Source organism: Phyllopteryx taeniolatus, chromosome 6 (genome assembly GCF_024500385.1).
Source record: "Phyllopteryx taeniolatus isolate TA_2022b chromosome 6, UOR_Ptae_1.2, whole genome shotgun sequence".
Lineage (NCBI taxonomy): Eukaryota > Metazoa > Chordata > Actinopteri > Syngnathiformes > Syngnathidae > Phyllopteryx > Phyllopteryx taeniolatus.
In genome coordinates this window covers 23,322,514-23,339,499 of record NC_084507.1, presented here as the reverse complement: position 1 = coordinate 23,339,499, position 16,986 = coordinate 23,322,514, and the positions used below count along the sequence as shown (strand labels likewise).

The 16,986-nt window shown below is 41.1% G+C and overlaps 1 protein-coding gene across 1 annotated transcript; it reads left to right on the top strand.

Moving 5' to 3' along the window:
- The first annotated feature begins 136 nt into the window (after positions 1-136).
- LOC133480055 (neurexophilin-1) lies at positions 137-16,681 on the top strand. The gene is made up of 3 exons (XM_061777705.1): positions 137-594; positions 13,700-14,078; positions 15,138-16,681. Exons 1-3 carry the CDS (start codon positions 544-546, stop codon positions 15,557-15,559), a joined length of 852 nt encoding a protein of 283 aa, XP_061633689.1. The 5' UTR covers positions 137-543; the 3' UTR covers positions 15,560-16,681.
- Positions 16,682-16,986: the final 305 nt, after the last annotated feature.

Sequence of the window (16,986 nt, the reverse complement as noted above, 5' to 3'; positions counted from 1 at the left end):
TATTTTCATTTTAATTAATTATTTATTCTATTTTTATTCTCCCTTTTTGAACACTTCATGCATTCATTTTACTTTGACCATTTTTTTTTGGGTAAATGTTGGTATTTATTTCATCGAATGGAAGCAAGTCAAGCATTTTCTTGTTTCTCATACCGAAATCAGTTGCAGTTTAGCGGGGGGCCGCTTGAGGGCAGCGTGACGACACCCTAAATTCTCCGAAGTGCTTGACTAGCCCCCCTTTTTAAACCCCTCCCCAACTCCTATCCTGCATCCCTGCGTGCGGGTATAAAAGCATCCCCTCCACACTTGACGCTCTCAAGTACAAACAGCGCAGCGTCGACCCTGAACGCAACACCCATTGCCCCGCTCAACCAAGGAAACCCTCATCATCATCGTCATCATTCTACCTCGGGACGCCCCCCTGCACTTTATTTCAAGTTGGGTCAGCAGGACGTTTTTGTTGGGGAGGGGGCTTTTTTGTCTTCCCCGAATCAGAGGACGACGGCTGGGCTGAAACCAGGCGAGACGCTCGGTGGTCCCAACATGCCGACCACATGGTGCTGCTGGGCGCTCCTGCTGTCAATCATCTCTCCGGTGAGCAAGTTAACACATATTACCGCATATTAACTCCGATTTGGCCTCATTCGTTGTCATCTTTTCGCAACATTTTTCCTCAAACGGTCCTTTTTGTTGAAGAAAACCAGATTAGACTTGAAATAATCAATGTGTTCTGGTTCAGTCAGTGTACTTTTCCCGAAGCTAGCTGTGATAAATGTGATTTAAATGGAAATATATTGAGTTTCTGACACCATTCAAAAGGTCCAATATCCCCCCCCCCCCCAAAGCTAACAGTAATACATTGTGATTTAAAGACAAAAACATTGAAATATACTGTAAGTAATCGAGTTTTTGACACCATTAAAAAGGTCCAATGTGCAGTTTTCCCGAAGCTAGCTGTTATAAATTTGATTCAAATTCAAGAAACACGTAAGTATGTAAATAATTGACTTTCTGAGACCATTAAAATGTCCAATTTAGTATAGTTTTTCCATAGCTGTGATAAATGTTTTTAAATTGAAGAAGAAAATACATTAGAAATGTACATAATTAAGTTTCTGACGCCATTAAAAAGGTCCAACTTAGAGTTTTTTTTTTATAGCTTGTTGTGTTAATTTGATTTAAATTGAAGAAAAACACACACACACACAAAAAATTATAATAATTAATACTCGATTTTCTGACACCATTGAAAAGGTCCAATGTATAGTTTTCCAAAGCTATTGCTAAGCTTGCTGTGATGTTTTGGACATCATTAGAGCCCCAAAGTGTATTTTACCCGAGGCTTATGCTAAGTTATCTGTGATAAAGTTTGATTTTAATTAGAGACAAACAAATTCGACTTGAAATAATCATGTGGCCATCATTAAAGGTTTTCGTTTAGCTAATGCTAAGCTAACTGCGATAGCTTTGATTTTAAATGAAGAAAAACAAATGAGTCTTGAAACGATCACGTTTTGGACACATTTAAAGGCCTAATGTGTAGTTTTCTATGACTAATGCTGAGCTATTTCTAATAGCAAACTTTTATTTTAATTGAGGAAAAATGACTTTGACTTTAATTAATCAAGTTCTTTGACATCATTACAGGTCCAGTGCGTTGTTGTTTTTCCAAGGCTAATGCTAGCGTGTAATTTTTTTTATAATTTTTTTTCCCAGGCTAATGCTGAGATAGCTCTGATAAACTTTTCTTTTAATTGAAGAATGACAAATTAAACTTCAAATGATGATGTTTTGGACAGCATTACAGCTACAATGTGTAGTTCTCCGGTAGCTAATGCTAAGATAACTTTGCTTGTAACGTGTTTTAGGTGCTAGTCATGTTAACAGAGTCAAACGACGCCTCACATATTGAATTCAACCTTTGGGAGAAGGCACTTGGTGAAAGTCCTAAAAATCTTAGCAAGGGACCTAAACCTTCAGTCAATTTTAAATCCTTGGACGACTGAAAACCTCAGTGGGGGACCTAAGACCTGAGTGGAATTTCTAAACCTTTTAGACACAGATATGATGACATACAGGAGATAGATTTTCAGGACTGGTGCACCCAAAACACTCACTGGAAGACCGGAAACCTTAACTCATTCACTGCCAAGTGTTTCAGAGCATTTCGGCTCATCTTACAAGACCCACAGAATATTGTGTTCCGTGACAATCTAAGCACCGGACCTAGCAAAAGAAAGACTAGATTAAATTCTTTCACCAGAAAAAAAAAACAATTTAACATGGGTTGGTTTCACTCAAAACACCGGTTTCTAATGAAAATGGGGAGAAAACAAACTTTTTGTGAAATGTGTCTAGCACAACAATGAATTTGATGCTAATGTTTTTTGCCTTTGTGACATCTCAAACTATAAAACAATTACAAAGAAAATTAGATGTGGCTTTGGATGGCAAAATAATAATATATTTCCAGCTCTACAACTAAGAAATGCGCAGTGCGCGTCACTGACTCATAACAGGGCTTGAATTGAACACCAGTGTCTTTTTTACATGCCGTTTGTCATTCACTCCGTGAACTGCGTCGCGACACACACTTGCTGCTACCTACCGTGATACATACTCCGATTGAGTGTCGGGTGCCTAAACTTGTCCGACGACTTCTCTTCCACATAAGCGACGTGACAAGCTGAGATTCAGCACCTTATCTTTGTGCTCATAAGAACCTGTGCTAATCTCAAACCTGGATTTTACAGACAAGCTCGGCGAGATCCTCTTCCACCACTACTCATTGAAACACGTACTTTACAAATATATACAATACATTGGTGGCGGTAAACGGCTGGATTACAGGAGATGAATATAAACAGAAGTAAATATGCTAATGGGGGATCCTAAACTCTTTAATGCGAGTCCCTAAAACCTTAGTGCTAGTACTAAAACCATGGCAGCAGTACCAAACTTTAGAGGGAACCTACAACCTTTGGTCATAGTTTTCTCTTATCTGAGGAAGATGGTCTTGTCTGACATGGTCATCCTCTCATTTAATCAGAGACGATCCCCCAGCCGTAAACATACTCAAATCAGTCAGTATTAAGCAAGTTACAGTTACAGTTATCACAACAGTGTACAGAAATGAATGGATGATTGTATACATTTTCCGTCAGTATCATCGAAAATGTTCAACGTTGTTACGAAAACGATTGTGATTGGTTGTCGCAGTGATGAAACAATAACACAAGCTATGATATGTTTGCTTTTGGACTAACCCCGCCTCTCCCTAAAAAAAAAATAGAAAACAGCAGCGGGAGGAAAATGTAAAAAAAAAAAAAAAAAAAGTATCCGCCATGACAGTGTGTGACAAGCAAATTGCTTTAATCCCGCGTGCGCCGACAACCCCACCGCCCCGCCGTCCCGCCTGCGCTGATGAATGTGTCAACAAAGCAATCGGTGGAGAACAGCGGCCGTAATCCACATAAAAACTTCACTTAAAAAGCTCCCGCAGCGTTATCAGTGTTTAATTTGCATAGTGATGGAAAGAAGTCAATTACTATTAATTATTCTCTACAACTTCATTCCCATTACCCAATTGAATTTGCCGTCTTGAAAAGCATAAACTCAATTTCACAGCTGGCTAAGCTCGCTAATCATTTACCCCCCAACCGTCCGTACGTGCCGCCACCCCCTTTAACGCTACACACCGCCGCTAAGAAACTCATTGATTGCCACATCCTAAATTCCTGAAGAACAAGTGGTCGGGAGTCAAGGCCAGCCAGGCCTTCTCTGGTGGCCTGAACACTATCAGAAGGACTAACCTACGTTTACAACCTAAATTCTAATATTTGTTCCAGAAATTAATTTATTCCCAATAGTCTTTTCTGTTCATTTTGCAGCTGTTCTCTTAGCTCCATTGCGCCCAATACCTGTGTGTGCATGTTCAATTTATTTATTTATTTTTTTCAGCTTGTATGTGCTGCCATGTCAATGTAATGTGCCCAGAGCCTTCAGAATCAATAGTGCTGGCCCATGTACAGTAACTCTAACAATAGAGTTTTCTCCTGCGTGGCTAAGGACCGAGCCCTGCCGCGAATAGCGAAATTACACAAGTAATTGCATATAAATGCCACAAAAGGGCACCATAGCACATTTTTCTATTCGACAAACTATGGCATGACTAAATGAAGCTCCTCCCCTCTCTTCAACGTAGTTCTTTGAGGTTGCCAAAAAATATTTGCGACGAGGCAAATTCCCGAATGACAAACTAAAATACATGGGGGGGTCATTGCATTCGCAGTGGAACTGCTTTAACCAATCAGATTCCAAATTTGTCCTCACAGAGCCAGCGAACTGGCCCTCCATGACGTATTTTAGGCATTTTCTCATCCTCTGATTGCTTTGTCAGAGCGAAACTTGTTATAGCCAACTTTGACGAGCAAAACACATCTGTAGCGATCTGCACACAGGAATATATTTAGTAATCAGCATCTCTGGTGAGTATTTTGTTTCGTTTAAAATGTTTTATGTATTTGTCGTATTATTAGATAAATATTCATTGTGAACTGCTTCAGTTTTCATCTAATATTGATGTTTTCTGTAATTGCCACTGATAGAGGTGGTATTAAGAAGAGGATTCAGTCGGGTAAATCCAACGTACCAAATGCACTGCCCGCCGCTGCGAAGAGCATAGATCACAACTCATGTACATCACATTTTCTCCTGACCATCACTTTTCCCCAACGGGAACCTCCCAACTTCTTTGAACCCAGTGTGAAAAAAGTGTGATTATGCGTTTTCTCCTGTGGCTACCTTAAAAAGTGCCGGCTAGTTTCTTGGTCTTCGTCTCAAACCGGTTCCCCTCACTTATCACGAGTGTGAGGTCACGCTGGTAATTGTGCCCCCGAATCCTCTGGAGATTAGCCGCGTCCACCTGTGAATTTCTGACACACTCTGATTTGTCATCATCTCTGATGCCCTCAGGTAGCACTTTGATACAACAGCTACATCCAAACACTTAGTGGGGGGGGGGCCTGGAAACCTTAATGGAACGCTCTAAAACCTTAGTAGATTTCCTAAAATTTTAATAAAAGTCCTAAATCCTTAGCAAGGGGACCTAAATCCTTAATGGAAGCCTCGAAAAACCTTTTTGGAATTCCCCAAACCCTTAGTAGATCTCATAAAACCTTAGGAGGAGTTCTAAACCTTAGCAGGGGAGAAAACCCTAAATGAAAGTCCTTAAGACCTTAGCAAGGGGATTTAAACACTTTATGGAAGCCCCTAAAATTTTATGAAGTTTCCAAATAGTTGAGTCCTAAAACATTATTAGGAGTTCTAAAACCATCATGGAACTCCCCAAAGCCTAAAGCATAAGTCCTAAAACTATTGCAGAGCTCCCTAAAACCTTACTAGGAGTCCTAAACCCTTTATGGAAGCCCCTAAAACCTTTCTGGAACTCCCCAAAGCCTTAGTAGGTGTCCTAAAACCTTAGTTGTTATCACAAAACCTTTCTGAAACACCCTAAAACATTAGTATGAGTCCTAAAACCTTAGTAGTGTTTCTAAAACTTTAGTGGGGAACCAAAACCCTGAATGAAAGTCCCTAAAACCTTGGCAGTGGGACTAAACCTTTAATGGAAACCGCTAAAACCTTTCTGGAACTCCAAAACTGAGTAACTTCTTTAAGTAGCTGAGATGATACTGCTAGCTTAAAGCTGACATATAATGCAAATAGAACTAAAAAATAATAATAAAATAATATCTAATCATGATAAAATGAATAAATAATAAATAGGTACTAATTCTAAGTCATTCTAAACCTTCAAACAGTTGCAACTTTAACCCATAGGGAGCAGCAACACATACAAACAGAGCCTACAACAATACTTATATTCTCTCTGCTGAATGGGAACAACGTCAACACTATGGCTGAACTTTTCATTGGGGACAAACCCTGGCAGTGCTTCTTGCTGTTAATTGTCATCCAGCAGAGTTCAGTGCTGCCCGCTATGTTGTGGCACAATATGGTGATCCACTCAAAGTGCACAACTCTAATTTGGACCTCTTAAAAAAATACAAATAAAAATCCATCACCAAAAATCAGCAATTTAGTGTGGGCATGTAATTTTTATTTAATATGTAATTCACTGGTAGATATATCTTTTGATTTCATCAAACACACATTGAGGGCCCAATCTTAAATCAAGCCAAATATTTGCCAGATGTAATGTATACACACTATTTATGTATAGAGTGTATATATATATATATATATATATATATATATGTATATATATGGCGGCACGGTTAACGACTGGTTAGAGCGTCTGCCTCACAGTTCTGAGGACCGGGGTTCAATCCCCGGCCCCGCCTGTGTGGAGTTTGCATGTTCTCCCCCTGTGTGGAGTTTGCATGTTCTCCCCGTGGCTGCATGGGTTTTCTCCGGGCACTCCGCTTTCCTCCCACATCCCAAAAACATGCACGGTAGATTAATTGGAGACTCTAAATTGCCCGTAGGTGTGAATGTGAGTGCGAATGGTTGTTTGTTTGTATGTGCCCTGCGATTGGCTGGCAACCGGTTCAGGGTGTACACCCCCCCCCTGCCCGATGATAGCTGGGATAGGCTCCAGCACGCCCGCGACCCTTGTGAGAATAAGCGGCTCAGAAAATGGATGGATGGATGGATATATATATATATATATATATTGCAGCATCCAATTGAGATTGCCTTCTATCTGTGCTCCATTCACACACACTTTGAATGGTCTCACACACTTGCACTGCAGCATTGAGGCCAATGAAAAGTGACGCACACACTCTGTCTTTCCCGCCGTTTTGTGCATCCCAGTACTTGTATTCAGTCTGTACTGTGTGCATGCGTGTGTGTGTGTGTGTGTTGGGGGTCCGTATGGAGTGCGGCAGCACTTGTTTATCTTGAAACCGCGGGAGCGTATGTGTGTTATCTTCCTGCTCAGCAGCGTGTAGATAGCGTTGAGTTTGTCCAACAAGCTACTAGGACGTGTGTGTGTGTGTGTGTGTGTGTGTGTTATCTGTTCTTGTCCCACCCGCCCGGGATGCTGCCATCACTGAAAAACCTGGAATCATATTAACACACCCTTAAATAGACTTTCTGGTGGTAAAGAGGTGGCGCATTAAATGTAAATGCAAATGAAGTGTCCAAGCCTTGAGCAATAAAATGTTCCATTGCAGAGATAATGACACTTTTTATTGGAAGGGACATTGACTTTTTTTTTTTTTTTTTTTTAATAGCGTGTGAGAATTGCAATTAAGCAAAAAAAAAGAGGGAGGACTTAAAAGCAAAGCTAAACACAGAATGGTTTACGATAAAACTAATGGATATCATTGCACTCATCCGCTGTTTGAAGCACTGTTTATTGATAGGTCAATGTGACCCGCTCTGTTTAATTATCAAACATATAGTAACACAATGCAAACTCTATTTTTTTTTTATTAAAAAATAAGGCCAGTAAGATATGTTACTCATTTTTTTTCTCCAATGTTTTCAAACGGGTCAATTCGGCACGCAACATAACGGGATGATGTCAAATATTTACATACATTTAAATTTTCAATGCAAAATTTAGGTGGAAAGTGCAAGTAAAATTCGTGTAAAATACTTAACATTTTATAAAGTCCATATTTACATGACTGAGTTGGTTTACAGAATTAAGAACAAGGTGTAAAATATTTTTGAGATTTCAGAGGAAACTAAATTTACATGACAATGACAAAATTATGTGAAATATTGGCATCAATTTAAGATTTTAAATGCAAAATTTACACTGACCCAGTTGGTTACCGTAAGTAAAAGAAAAAAAGCCAAATATTTGTGTACATTCAGAATTTTCAATGAGAAATCCATCCATCCATCCATCCATTTTGTGAGCCGCTTCTCCTCACGAGGGTCGCGGGTGTGCTGGAGCCTATCCCGGCTATCTTGGGGCGGGAGGCGGGGTACACCCTGAACTGGTTGCCAGCCAATCGCAGGGCACATACAAACAAACAACCATTCGCTCTCACAGTCATGCCTATGGGCAATTTAGAGTCTCCAATTCATGCATGCTTTTGGGATGTGGGAGGAAACCGGAGAATGCGAAATCCATCCATCCATCCATTTTCTGAGCCGCTTCTCCTCACGCGGGTCGCGGGCATGCTGGAGCCTATCCCAGCTGTCATCGGGCAGGAGGCGGGGTACACCCTCAACTGGTTGCCAGCCAATCGCAGGGCACATAGAAACTAACAACCATTCGCACTCACAGTCATGCCTACGGGCAATTTAGAGTCTCCAATTAATGCATGATTTTGGGATGTGGGAGGAAATCGGAGTGCCCGGAGAAAACCCACGCAGGCACGGGGAGAACATGCAAACTCCACACAGGCGGGGACGGGGATTGAACCTCGCACCTCAGAACTGTGAGGCTGACGCTCTAACCAGTCGGCCACCGTGCCGCCGAATGCGAAATCATTAAGTTAAAAAAATGCAATGCAAATGTTTATTTCTTTTGAGGATAAGGAATATATATATATATATATATATATATATATATATATATATATTTATTTATTTATAATTTTTATATATGGGTCAATTTGACCCGCAAGATAACAAGATGATTTACAATATGTACATAAATTTAAGATTTAAAATGCACGTTACGTGTAAATTAAAAGTAATATTGTATAAATTTAGCAATTTAAATGGCATAACAAAATGTAAAATATTTGCATTAATTTCAGATTTAAGAGGCAAAATAACTTTACATGACTGAGTTGGTTTACACAAGTAAAACACTCATGTCAAATATTTGCATCAATTAAAGATTTTGTATGTAAAGTTTACACTGACTCTGTTGGTCAACACAAATAAAGAAGCTATGCCAAATATTTGTCCATTCATAATTTTCAATGCAAAATCATTTAGTTTAAAACTAAGGCACGTCATTGCACTAATCAGCTGTTTAAACCCCCTATAAAGTGAATTAAGAGATTTGTTTTCAGATACATGTTTGATAATTGCTGAAAACATGCACAAAGACCGCAAACTATGTAGCACTCAATTGTGGAGATCTACTGTATAGCGTTCAACTTTTTTCACCATTTCAGAGTTCCATATTTTTAGGGCATAGCTAAAACAACAGCCACTGACGCACTTTGGTGTGTGTATGTATATATAATATAATAATAATAATAATAATAATTACATATATATATATATATATATATATATATATACGCATACATACACGCACGCACACAAAATGTGTGCATCAGCATCATGAATGCCTGCCACGTGGTGTTTTTCTTTGAGGTCGTTTGCGTGACAGATGATCATTTGTTCGTCTCCTGGCGGATAACTGATGATGTTTCCCGCTGTCACCATCAATAGTATTTCTGCCGCTCGTCTCTGTCGCTTTTCTCCGATAAAACAACTTTTTCTAGCCTTCATGTACACCCTCACGACTCACAACGGCTCACAAGATGCTTGCTGACTTTTTCTATGGAATCCACATAATTTGTACAAATGATCCGTTCCACAGCCAGACTTTCGCCATTGTTAAACATTTTAAATGAAAATAAGTACACCAATTAGTAAAAACAATAGAACAATAGTTAACTTGAATGTAATTGACAGAATAATTTTGAATGGTCATACAAGCTTAAAAAGAGTTAGTAGAAATCCGAAAACATTTATTGGGGGAACCTAATGGTAATAACCCAAAAACTTCAGAAAACCAGAAGAAGTTCTAAAACCTTAGACCGTTTATTGAACGGGACAAGCAGTCAAACACAAAAATGCAAAATGAAAACACTTGCAAGGAGCTACTGTTGGCCACAACCCACGCCCAGATGCTCACATACAGTCAAGGACCGGCCAAGCTGGCATCACTCACTAGGCCACGCCCCTTAAAGGCACACTTCCAACACACGAGTACTACAGTAATTACACTTCATAAAACCTGTTTATTTCTTTACATTCTCTTGTATTTTATGTTTTTGTACAATCAGAAAATAAGATAAACCAAAATTAAAACATGTAACCCATTTTTGGGGGTGTTTTTGGGTTGCTGGAACGGATTACAAATACTACATTACATACAGTAATTTTATATTATATATGGATAATATAGATTTAATATTTGGCTAAATTTGAAATTTGTAAAAGGTGTTCCCAAAAATAAACCAAAGGCAGACTGCTTTACTTTACAGTAGAAGCATAGTTTAAGAAGAAAAAAAAAACATCTGAATAATAAAGTGAAGCTCCTTTTATCATGTGGGTTATGTTCTAATGAAATTCCTCTAATTTTATTGCTAACCTATAACGTGACACACTGTAGCGCGAGTAATGGAGATTAGCATCAATGTTACTGTAATTCTAAATAAACCTTCAAACAAGAGAGACCAGAGAACAATTCTCACAGCTAAATATCTCTCTGATCTGTGGGAACAATGACTATTATTGGAGTTTAGCTGGAGACATTCTCTGCCTCTTCTTCTTGCTGTTAATTACGCTGCGTCTTATCCAATTGAACTCAGTGCTGCCATTGTGGTACTCCACTAAAAGCACGCAACTCAAAATGTAGACTTTCTTGTTTACTGTAAAAACTCATAGAAAAGAATCACTTCAAAATATGTGACAAAGCGGGGAAACGCTGTACCTTCGACTCCTGTGTACAATAAACAGATCGTGCTTTTGTTTACTGCCCCCGCTGGCCAGGAAGAATCGTCGCGGCATCATTAAACCAAAGCGATCGTTATCTCCCCTGGCCTGGCAAAGTCATCTCGGTGTGACTACTGACCTTTAAACAGAACCACACGATCACCTTGAGGTGCAAACACACGCACACACACACACACACACATACTGGTGGTATGTTGTAATCTCCCAGTTGGGATTACAGGTTGGTGCTCTAATCCACCACACAATTGTGCTGCTAATCCTGTCAGGTGTGCTTCTACACACTAGCTAATTACGTGTCGCCCAGACACACAGGAAGAAGCACTCGCAGGTGTGACAGCGTATCGGGAGAAATCCCATCCCTATTTTTTCCGGGACATTCTCCCGTGCAACTTCTGTGTCCTTTTGGCAGCCATTTTGTGCGTAGCTTTGTGACAGTGCGTGTATGTGTATGTGTTCATGTGAAAAGCAGCTTCCCGACATCCCTTCATGTGACGGCGGCGCCTCTGTTGAGACTTAACCCACTTAGCTGAAAAGCTTCCGGAATCACTTTCATGACTCAGAATAGAAAATTACACCAAACTCCATTTGAAGTACAACTTTTCACCAGTGACGGATGGTCAGGGCCTACAAGGCTTTCTCTGCTACAAACTAATCTAATTCTAATATTTGTTCCATGAAAATGAATGAATCCATCCCCAACGATCTACTCTCTTCATTTCTCTTGGCTGAACTGCTTCCAGTGCGTGCATACGGATCTCAGAATTTTTGTCCAATCGGATTTTAGCCTCTATGTGTTGCCATGTCAATCTCATCTGCCCAGGGCTTTCCCAATCAGTAGTGTTGGCCCACGTGCCATAAACTGTTTTGCAATGGGGCTCTCTCTCAAATTTTCAATGCACCTCAGAAGGCCAACTATCTTAATTGTAAATATTACCTTTCCAAAATATGAGATTTTAATATTATACATATTCTAATAATGTATTCAAAATATTCATTGTATTAGTAAAAATATTTTACATCAAATATTATATATGTAGTTAGTGCTGTGCCGCTATACAATGAAGTTCAAATGTCTTTTCTCTGTTTAATTAAGTTGTTGTTTTAGTACAAATGAACACGTTGAGATTGTCAGGCAGCACGGAGCGTGTGTATGAAAACACGAGTCTTCCCTTTAATGTAAAAATGAAGGAGAGTCCACTTTCCAGCTGCTTGCTCGGCACTTTGTAAGACACCACTTCGTTGAACTTGTCCATCCTTAAGGAGCTTTACGTCAGCGCGTAATGGCGACCATAAATCCCGAGCGGAAAGTTGCGGCTGACGCCGGCTGCTGAATTTATCTTCTGATAATACATCATAGCGGGAACGCGTGTTAGACAAAAGCCGCGCTTCATTAACGCCGTTTAACTGCGCCGCTGAGCCCCAAAACATTCCAATTCATACCTCATCTCACCTTGTCAGTGCAAATATTTTACTCTTAAAAAGTCCTGCGGTGAATTCCTTTAAAAATAAATAAATACAAGATCTATGCACGTTTCTGCCACGGCAATCGGCTCGTCCATCACGCCGTTCTCTTCAAAAACAACCGGAGGGAATCTTTCTCCAAAGGTCCGCGTGCACAAAGTCCTTCACGGGGAAAGATCACTCACGGCCTCCCACAAAGCACCTCAGTCGCGTGAAAGAAGACCTTATTTTCACTCTATTGATCGGCCCGGCAAAGACAAAAAACGGCGAAGGTCTGCGCCCAGATGGATCTGCTGTCATGTAGCGGCGAGGGTCTCGTCGTGTAGTTGGCGCTGTCATCTGCGGGATTGTTGGGGATGACTCATCCATCATCGGGGGCGGCGGCTCATTCAGCGGGCGAGCCAGGGGGTGAGAAGACCCTCCGTCTTGATTTAGACGGCACGCCAAAGACGTTTGGCGCTCCGTAAGCGTCAGTAGCGAACGGGCGGTGATGGGCGGCGTGAACGTGCACCGACAGAGGAAGCTCCAAAGTCAAGCTGCCGTCGCATTTGTGCTCAACACACAGCCGCCACCTGACCACAAACATACAATTGTGGAACAGAGGGTGCAAAAAAAACCTTGGGTGACGAGTAATGCAACAACTTCCATGTTTAGATGATTATTAAATATGATAACAAACATACAATTGCTGGTCGAACATCAGCGCTTTCTGGGTGATGGTAGAAGGCGGGCGCATGTGTTGACATGGAACAGGGCAAGGCGTGCAAAAATAACCCTGGATAAGCCAAGTGGTACTTCACCCTGTTGTGTGAGCAAAACATACAATTGTTAACATTTACTAGGAACAAGACACCAAAATAACCTTTGGTAACGAGTCACATTTTCCATGGTTCCATTACAATGTGACGTCATGTCCTTGATTTCAGATTGCCGTTAAAAGCGATGACAAACATACCATTGTTGATGAGGAAATACAAAAAGAGCTTTACGCGATGAGCCAAATTTGCCATTTTGCCATGAAATTCCTGTTGAAAATGATGACAAACGGACAATTCTTGACACTTGCTTGGGGCAGGATGTTCAAAATGTACTTTGCTTTGTTTATTGTGCAACCCTAACCCTGTTAAAGTGATAACAAACATGCAATTGTTGACAATACCTTAAAACAAGACTTACAAAAATAAAATAGCCTTTGGTAATGAGCCATATGTTCCATTGTTTTATTACAATGTAATGTCGTGTCTTCTACAGTATGTTGCAAATCCTGTTAACTGATCATAAACATGCAATTACGTAAAATTACTTGGAGCAAAAAATACAAAATTAACTTGGTAATGAGACACATTTTTCATAGATTCATGACAATATTATGTAATGTCTTACAAATTGAGATTCCTGTTAAAAGTGAGGACAAACACAATAGTTGAAAGTGACTTGGAACAGGATATTTAAAAAAAACAGCTTAATGTCTTCCATGTTGCTATTCGCATTAAATTGTGGACACTTGGAAAAAAAATGTTGAAAGGTGATGTTCATCTTTGTCATCTAGGGGCTCGGAGCTGACTTGAGATCAGCAAATAGCGACAAGTCCAAAATCAAGTCCTACTGGTCTGCCGGCAGCAAGGCAGCTCAGACTCTGTCAGTCAGCCGCCTTCTGGCCCACACACTGGACGGCAAGGACAACTTCACCTCGGTGGAACTGGACTTCCACATGGAGGAGGACTTGGAATCAGACTCCAAGCGGTGGACCTGGCTCTACAACTCGTCCGCATCTTCGGCCACGGGGGGGCGCTCCCGGGCCAAGAGGAGGCCCATCGTAAAGACGGGCAAGTTCAAGAAGATGTTCGGCTGGGGAGACTTCCACTCCAACATCAAGACGGTCAAGCTCAACCTGCTCATCACCGGCAAGATCGTAGACCACGGCAACGGTACTGTAGCTGTCCTTTGGCTCGATGAACGGTTTCACACGGGTCCTTCACTTTAGTTGCAGCTTGGTACCTTCAAATGTGTGCAGTTTAATTTGTTCCGTGACCAATCTTATAACTCAATAACAGCATAGCAAAAAAAGGAAATCCCCTAAAAAAAACACCATTTTATTCTTACATTTTGAATAAAGTAAGTAGTAGTGTATCATTAAATATTATTACAGAATCATAAAGGAATGCAATGAAATAAACTCTGTTTCTTCCATTCTGCTGTTTTTGCAGCTTAAAAGTCAGTCACTGAATCACATACAAGCTCGAGTGTGGTTGACTTTCCCCCTCTCTGTTTACATCTTTTGTACGTTGTGTCGTCATCCACGGGGGTTCAAAAAAGTAACAAGTTTATTTTGACAAAGTTAGGAGTAGAAAGTACAGACATATTGGTGCCTTGAGATTCCACTGACCTATTTACGAGTTCTTCGAGGTATGAAACTTTGTTCAGCCAATTTCTGTGCTTTCGCTTGTGAGCCACATTTACTTCATGGTGGCATTGAACTCAATTGAACTAACTTCGCAACAAGCAACAGTTTGACAGATAATGAACAATTCTTCAAAAAAGAGGCCACTCCCAGTTGAAGATAACTGTCAAACCTAACATAAAACAAAGAGAGTTACACGTTGTGTATTTAAAACCACCGCAAAGCTTAGCCTTATGATCGTCGGCTTAACTTAATGCTAACAAACAATGCAAAACGCCACAGACAGGCTAATAGATAACATTGCTATTGTGGTTGTCGCAACCTTTAAGCAATGGATATTGTAACACAAACGGTACAGCAACACGTATACTGGTATAACAATACTCACAGGCATATATTATTTATCCTCTGCGAAGACCCGCTAATATTACTGCGGCTTACTGAGGACCTGGGACCGTCTCCATGTACTGTATATTCAAGTCTGCATTACACTGCCCCCAGGTGGCCAAAGCACACACAACAGAAGCAGCAGCACAATCTCCATTGAACTGAAGCAAAAGAACGTAAGAGTATATGTCATTTCCAGGTACCTTCAGCGTCTACTTCCGACACAACTCCACCGGGCAGGGTAACGTGTCGGTGGGACTCGTACCGCCCACCAAGGCCGTGGAGTTCCAGGTCCACCATCACCAGCAGCAGAACCACCACCAGCACGAGGTCCGGGTCCAGCAGCAGACGGCAGTTGAGAGCAAGGAGAGCAAGCTGTTCAACTGCCGCGTGGAGTACGAGAAGGTTGAACGCGGCACCCGGAACTCGCTGTGCGCCCACGACCCGTCGCAGAGTTGCCCTCAGGACCAGACCCAGAGCCACGTGTCCTGGTTGTGCTCCAAGCCCTTCAAAGTCATCTGCATCTTCATCACCTTCCACAGCACCGACTACAAGCTGGTGCAGAAGGTATGTCCCGACTACAACTACCACAGCGACACGCCCTACACGCCCACCGGTTGACCGGGACGAAGGAGGAAGAAGAAGCGGACTCATCCCGGTCCTCAGCCTGGAGGCTGGTGACGGTGCATTCAGGGAAGCTTGGTCAACTCCCTCAAAGTGAATCATGTAAATATGCAGATGCCACTCAGACAGCGTTTATCTTTCGTTTTGTTCGTCATCTGTGGCTTTTTCCGGCTCAATCACAGACGCCAATCAGATGCCAACAATCAGTCGAAGATGGGGATTTATTTTTTTTTTATTCACTGTGATCCCCTGTCCATCACGGGATTTACGTTCCAGACCAGCCAGTGATTATTGAAAATCTGCGCTATAGAGAGACCATATGAAAAAACGTTTGCGCCTGTTCTCACTCTCATACTAAAAAAAAAAGGGAGACGATTGTCACTTTGAGAAAATGCAAAGAAGACTCTCACTTGCACAATTTTCCAAATAAGAGGTCGAGCGTGCTTGCTTCAAGTTTTTTATTCATCACTCCCTGTTGAACTATAAATTTGACCCATAAAACAAAAAATAATTAAACATTGTATTTAAACAGCGGCACGGTGGACAACTGGTTAGAGCGTCTGCCTCACAGTTCTGAGGACCCGGGTTCAATCCCCGGCCCCGCCTGTGTGGAGTTTGCATGTTCTCCCCGTGCCTGTGTGGGTTTTCTCCGGACACTCCGGTTTCCTCCCACATCCCAAAAACATGCATGGTAGGTTGATTGAAGACTCTAAATTGCCCGTAGGTGTGAATGTGAGTGCGAATGGTTGTTTGTTTATGTGTGCCCTGCGATTGGCTGGCAACCGGTTCAGGGTGTACCCCGCCTCCTGCCCGATGTTAGCCGGGATAGGCTCCAGCGCTCCCGCGACCCTTGTGAGGAGAAGCGGCTCGGAAAATGGATGCATGGATGGATCTATTTAAACACCAAAATGTTCAATCAAGCCATATAATTTCATCTGATGAAAGGCCACTAGTTTCATGCATAGAATGTGAAATGCTATAGACATTAGCATAGATGTTACAATACATGTAAACCTTCAAACAACACATTAGCCTAATAGCATAATTGCTGTTGTCGTTTTTAATGTACTGTTACCAAATCAATAAAACAATATCAGTGTACAGTGGTGCCTTGAGATACGAGCGCCTTGAGTTGCGAGTTTTTCGAGATACTTCGCTGCTGTTTGTCTTGAGATACGAGCAAAAACTTGACATACAGTTGGACGTCGGTTTTCATGATTAATCCATTCCAGAAAGTCTGACTAAAACCAAATCATACAAAATCCAAAGCAATATTTCCCATGGGAAATAATGTAAAGCCAATGAATTCATTCCAAACACTCAAAAATATTAACAAAAAAAATGATTTTATTGAGAATAACTATAGCTTTACATTCCCCCCAAAATTGACTTGAATATGAATGAATAATGAAGTAGATAAATTA

Excerpts from the sequence above, each read along its gene's own strand:
- LOC133480055 (XM_061777705.1), top strand. The coding sequence starts at position 544 with ATGCCGACCACATGGTGCTGCTGGGCGCTCCTGCTGTCAATCATCTCT. Across the intron at positions 595-13,699 it reads TGCTGTCAATCATCTCTCCG|GGGCTCGGAGCTGACTTGAG; the intron begins GTGAGCAAGTTA and ends TTTGTCATCTAG. Across the intron at positions 14,079-15,137 it reads GATCGTAGACCACGGCAACG|GTACCTTCAGCGTCTACTTC; the intron begins GTACTGTAGCTG and ends TGTCATTTCCAG.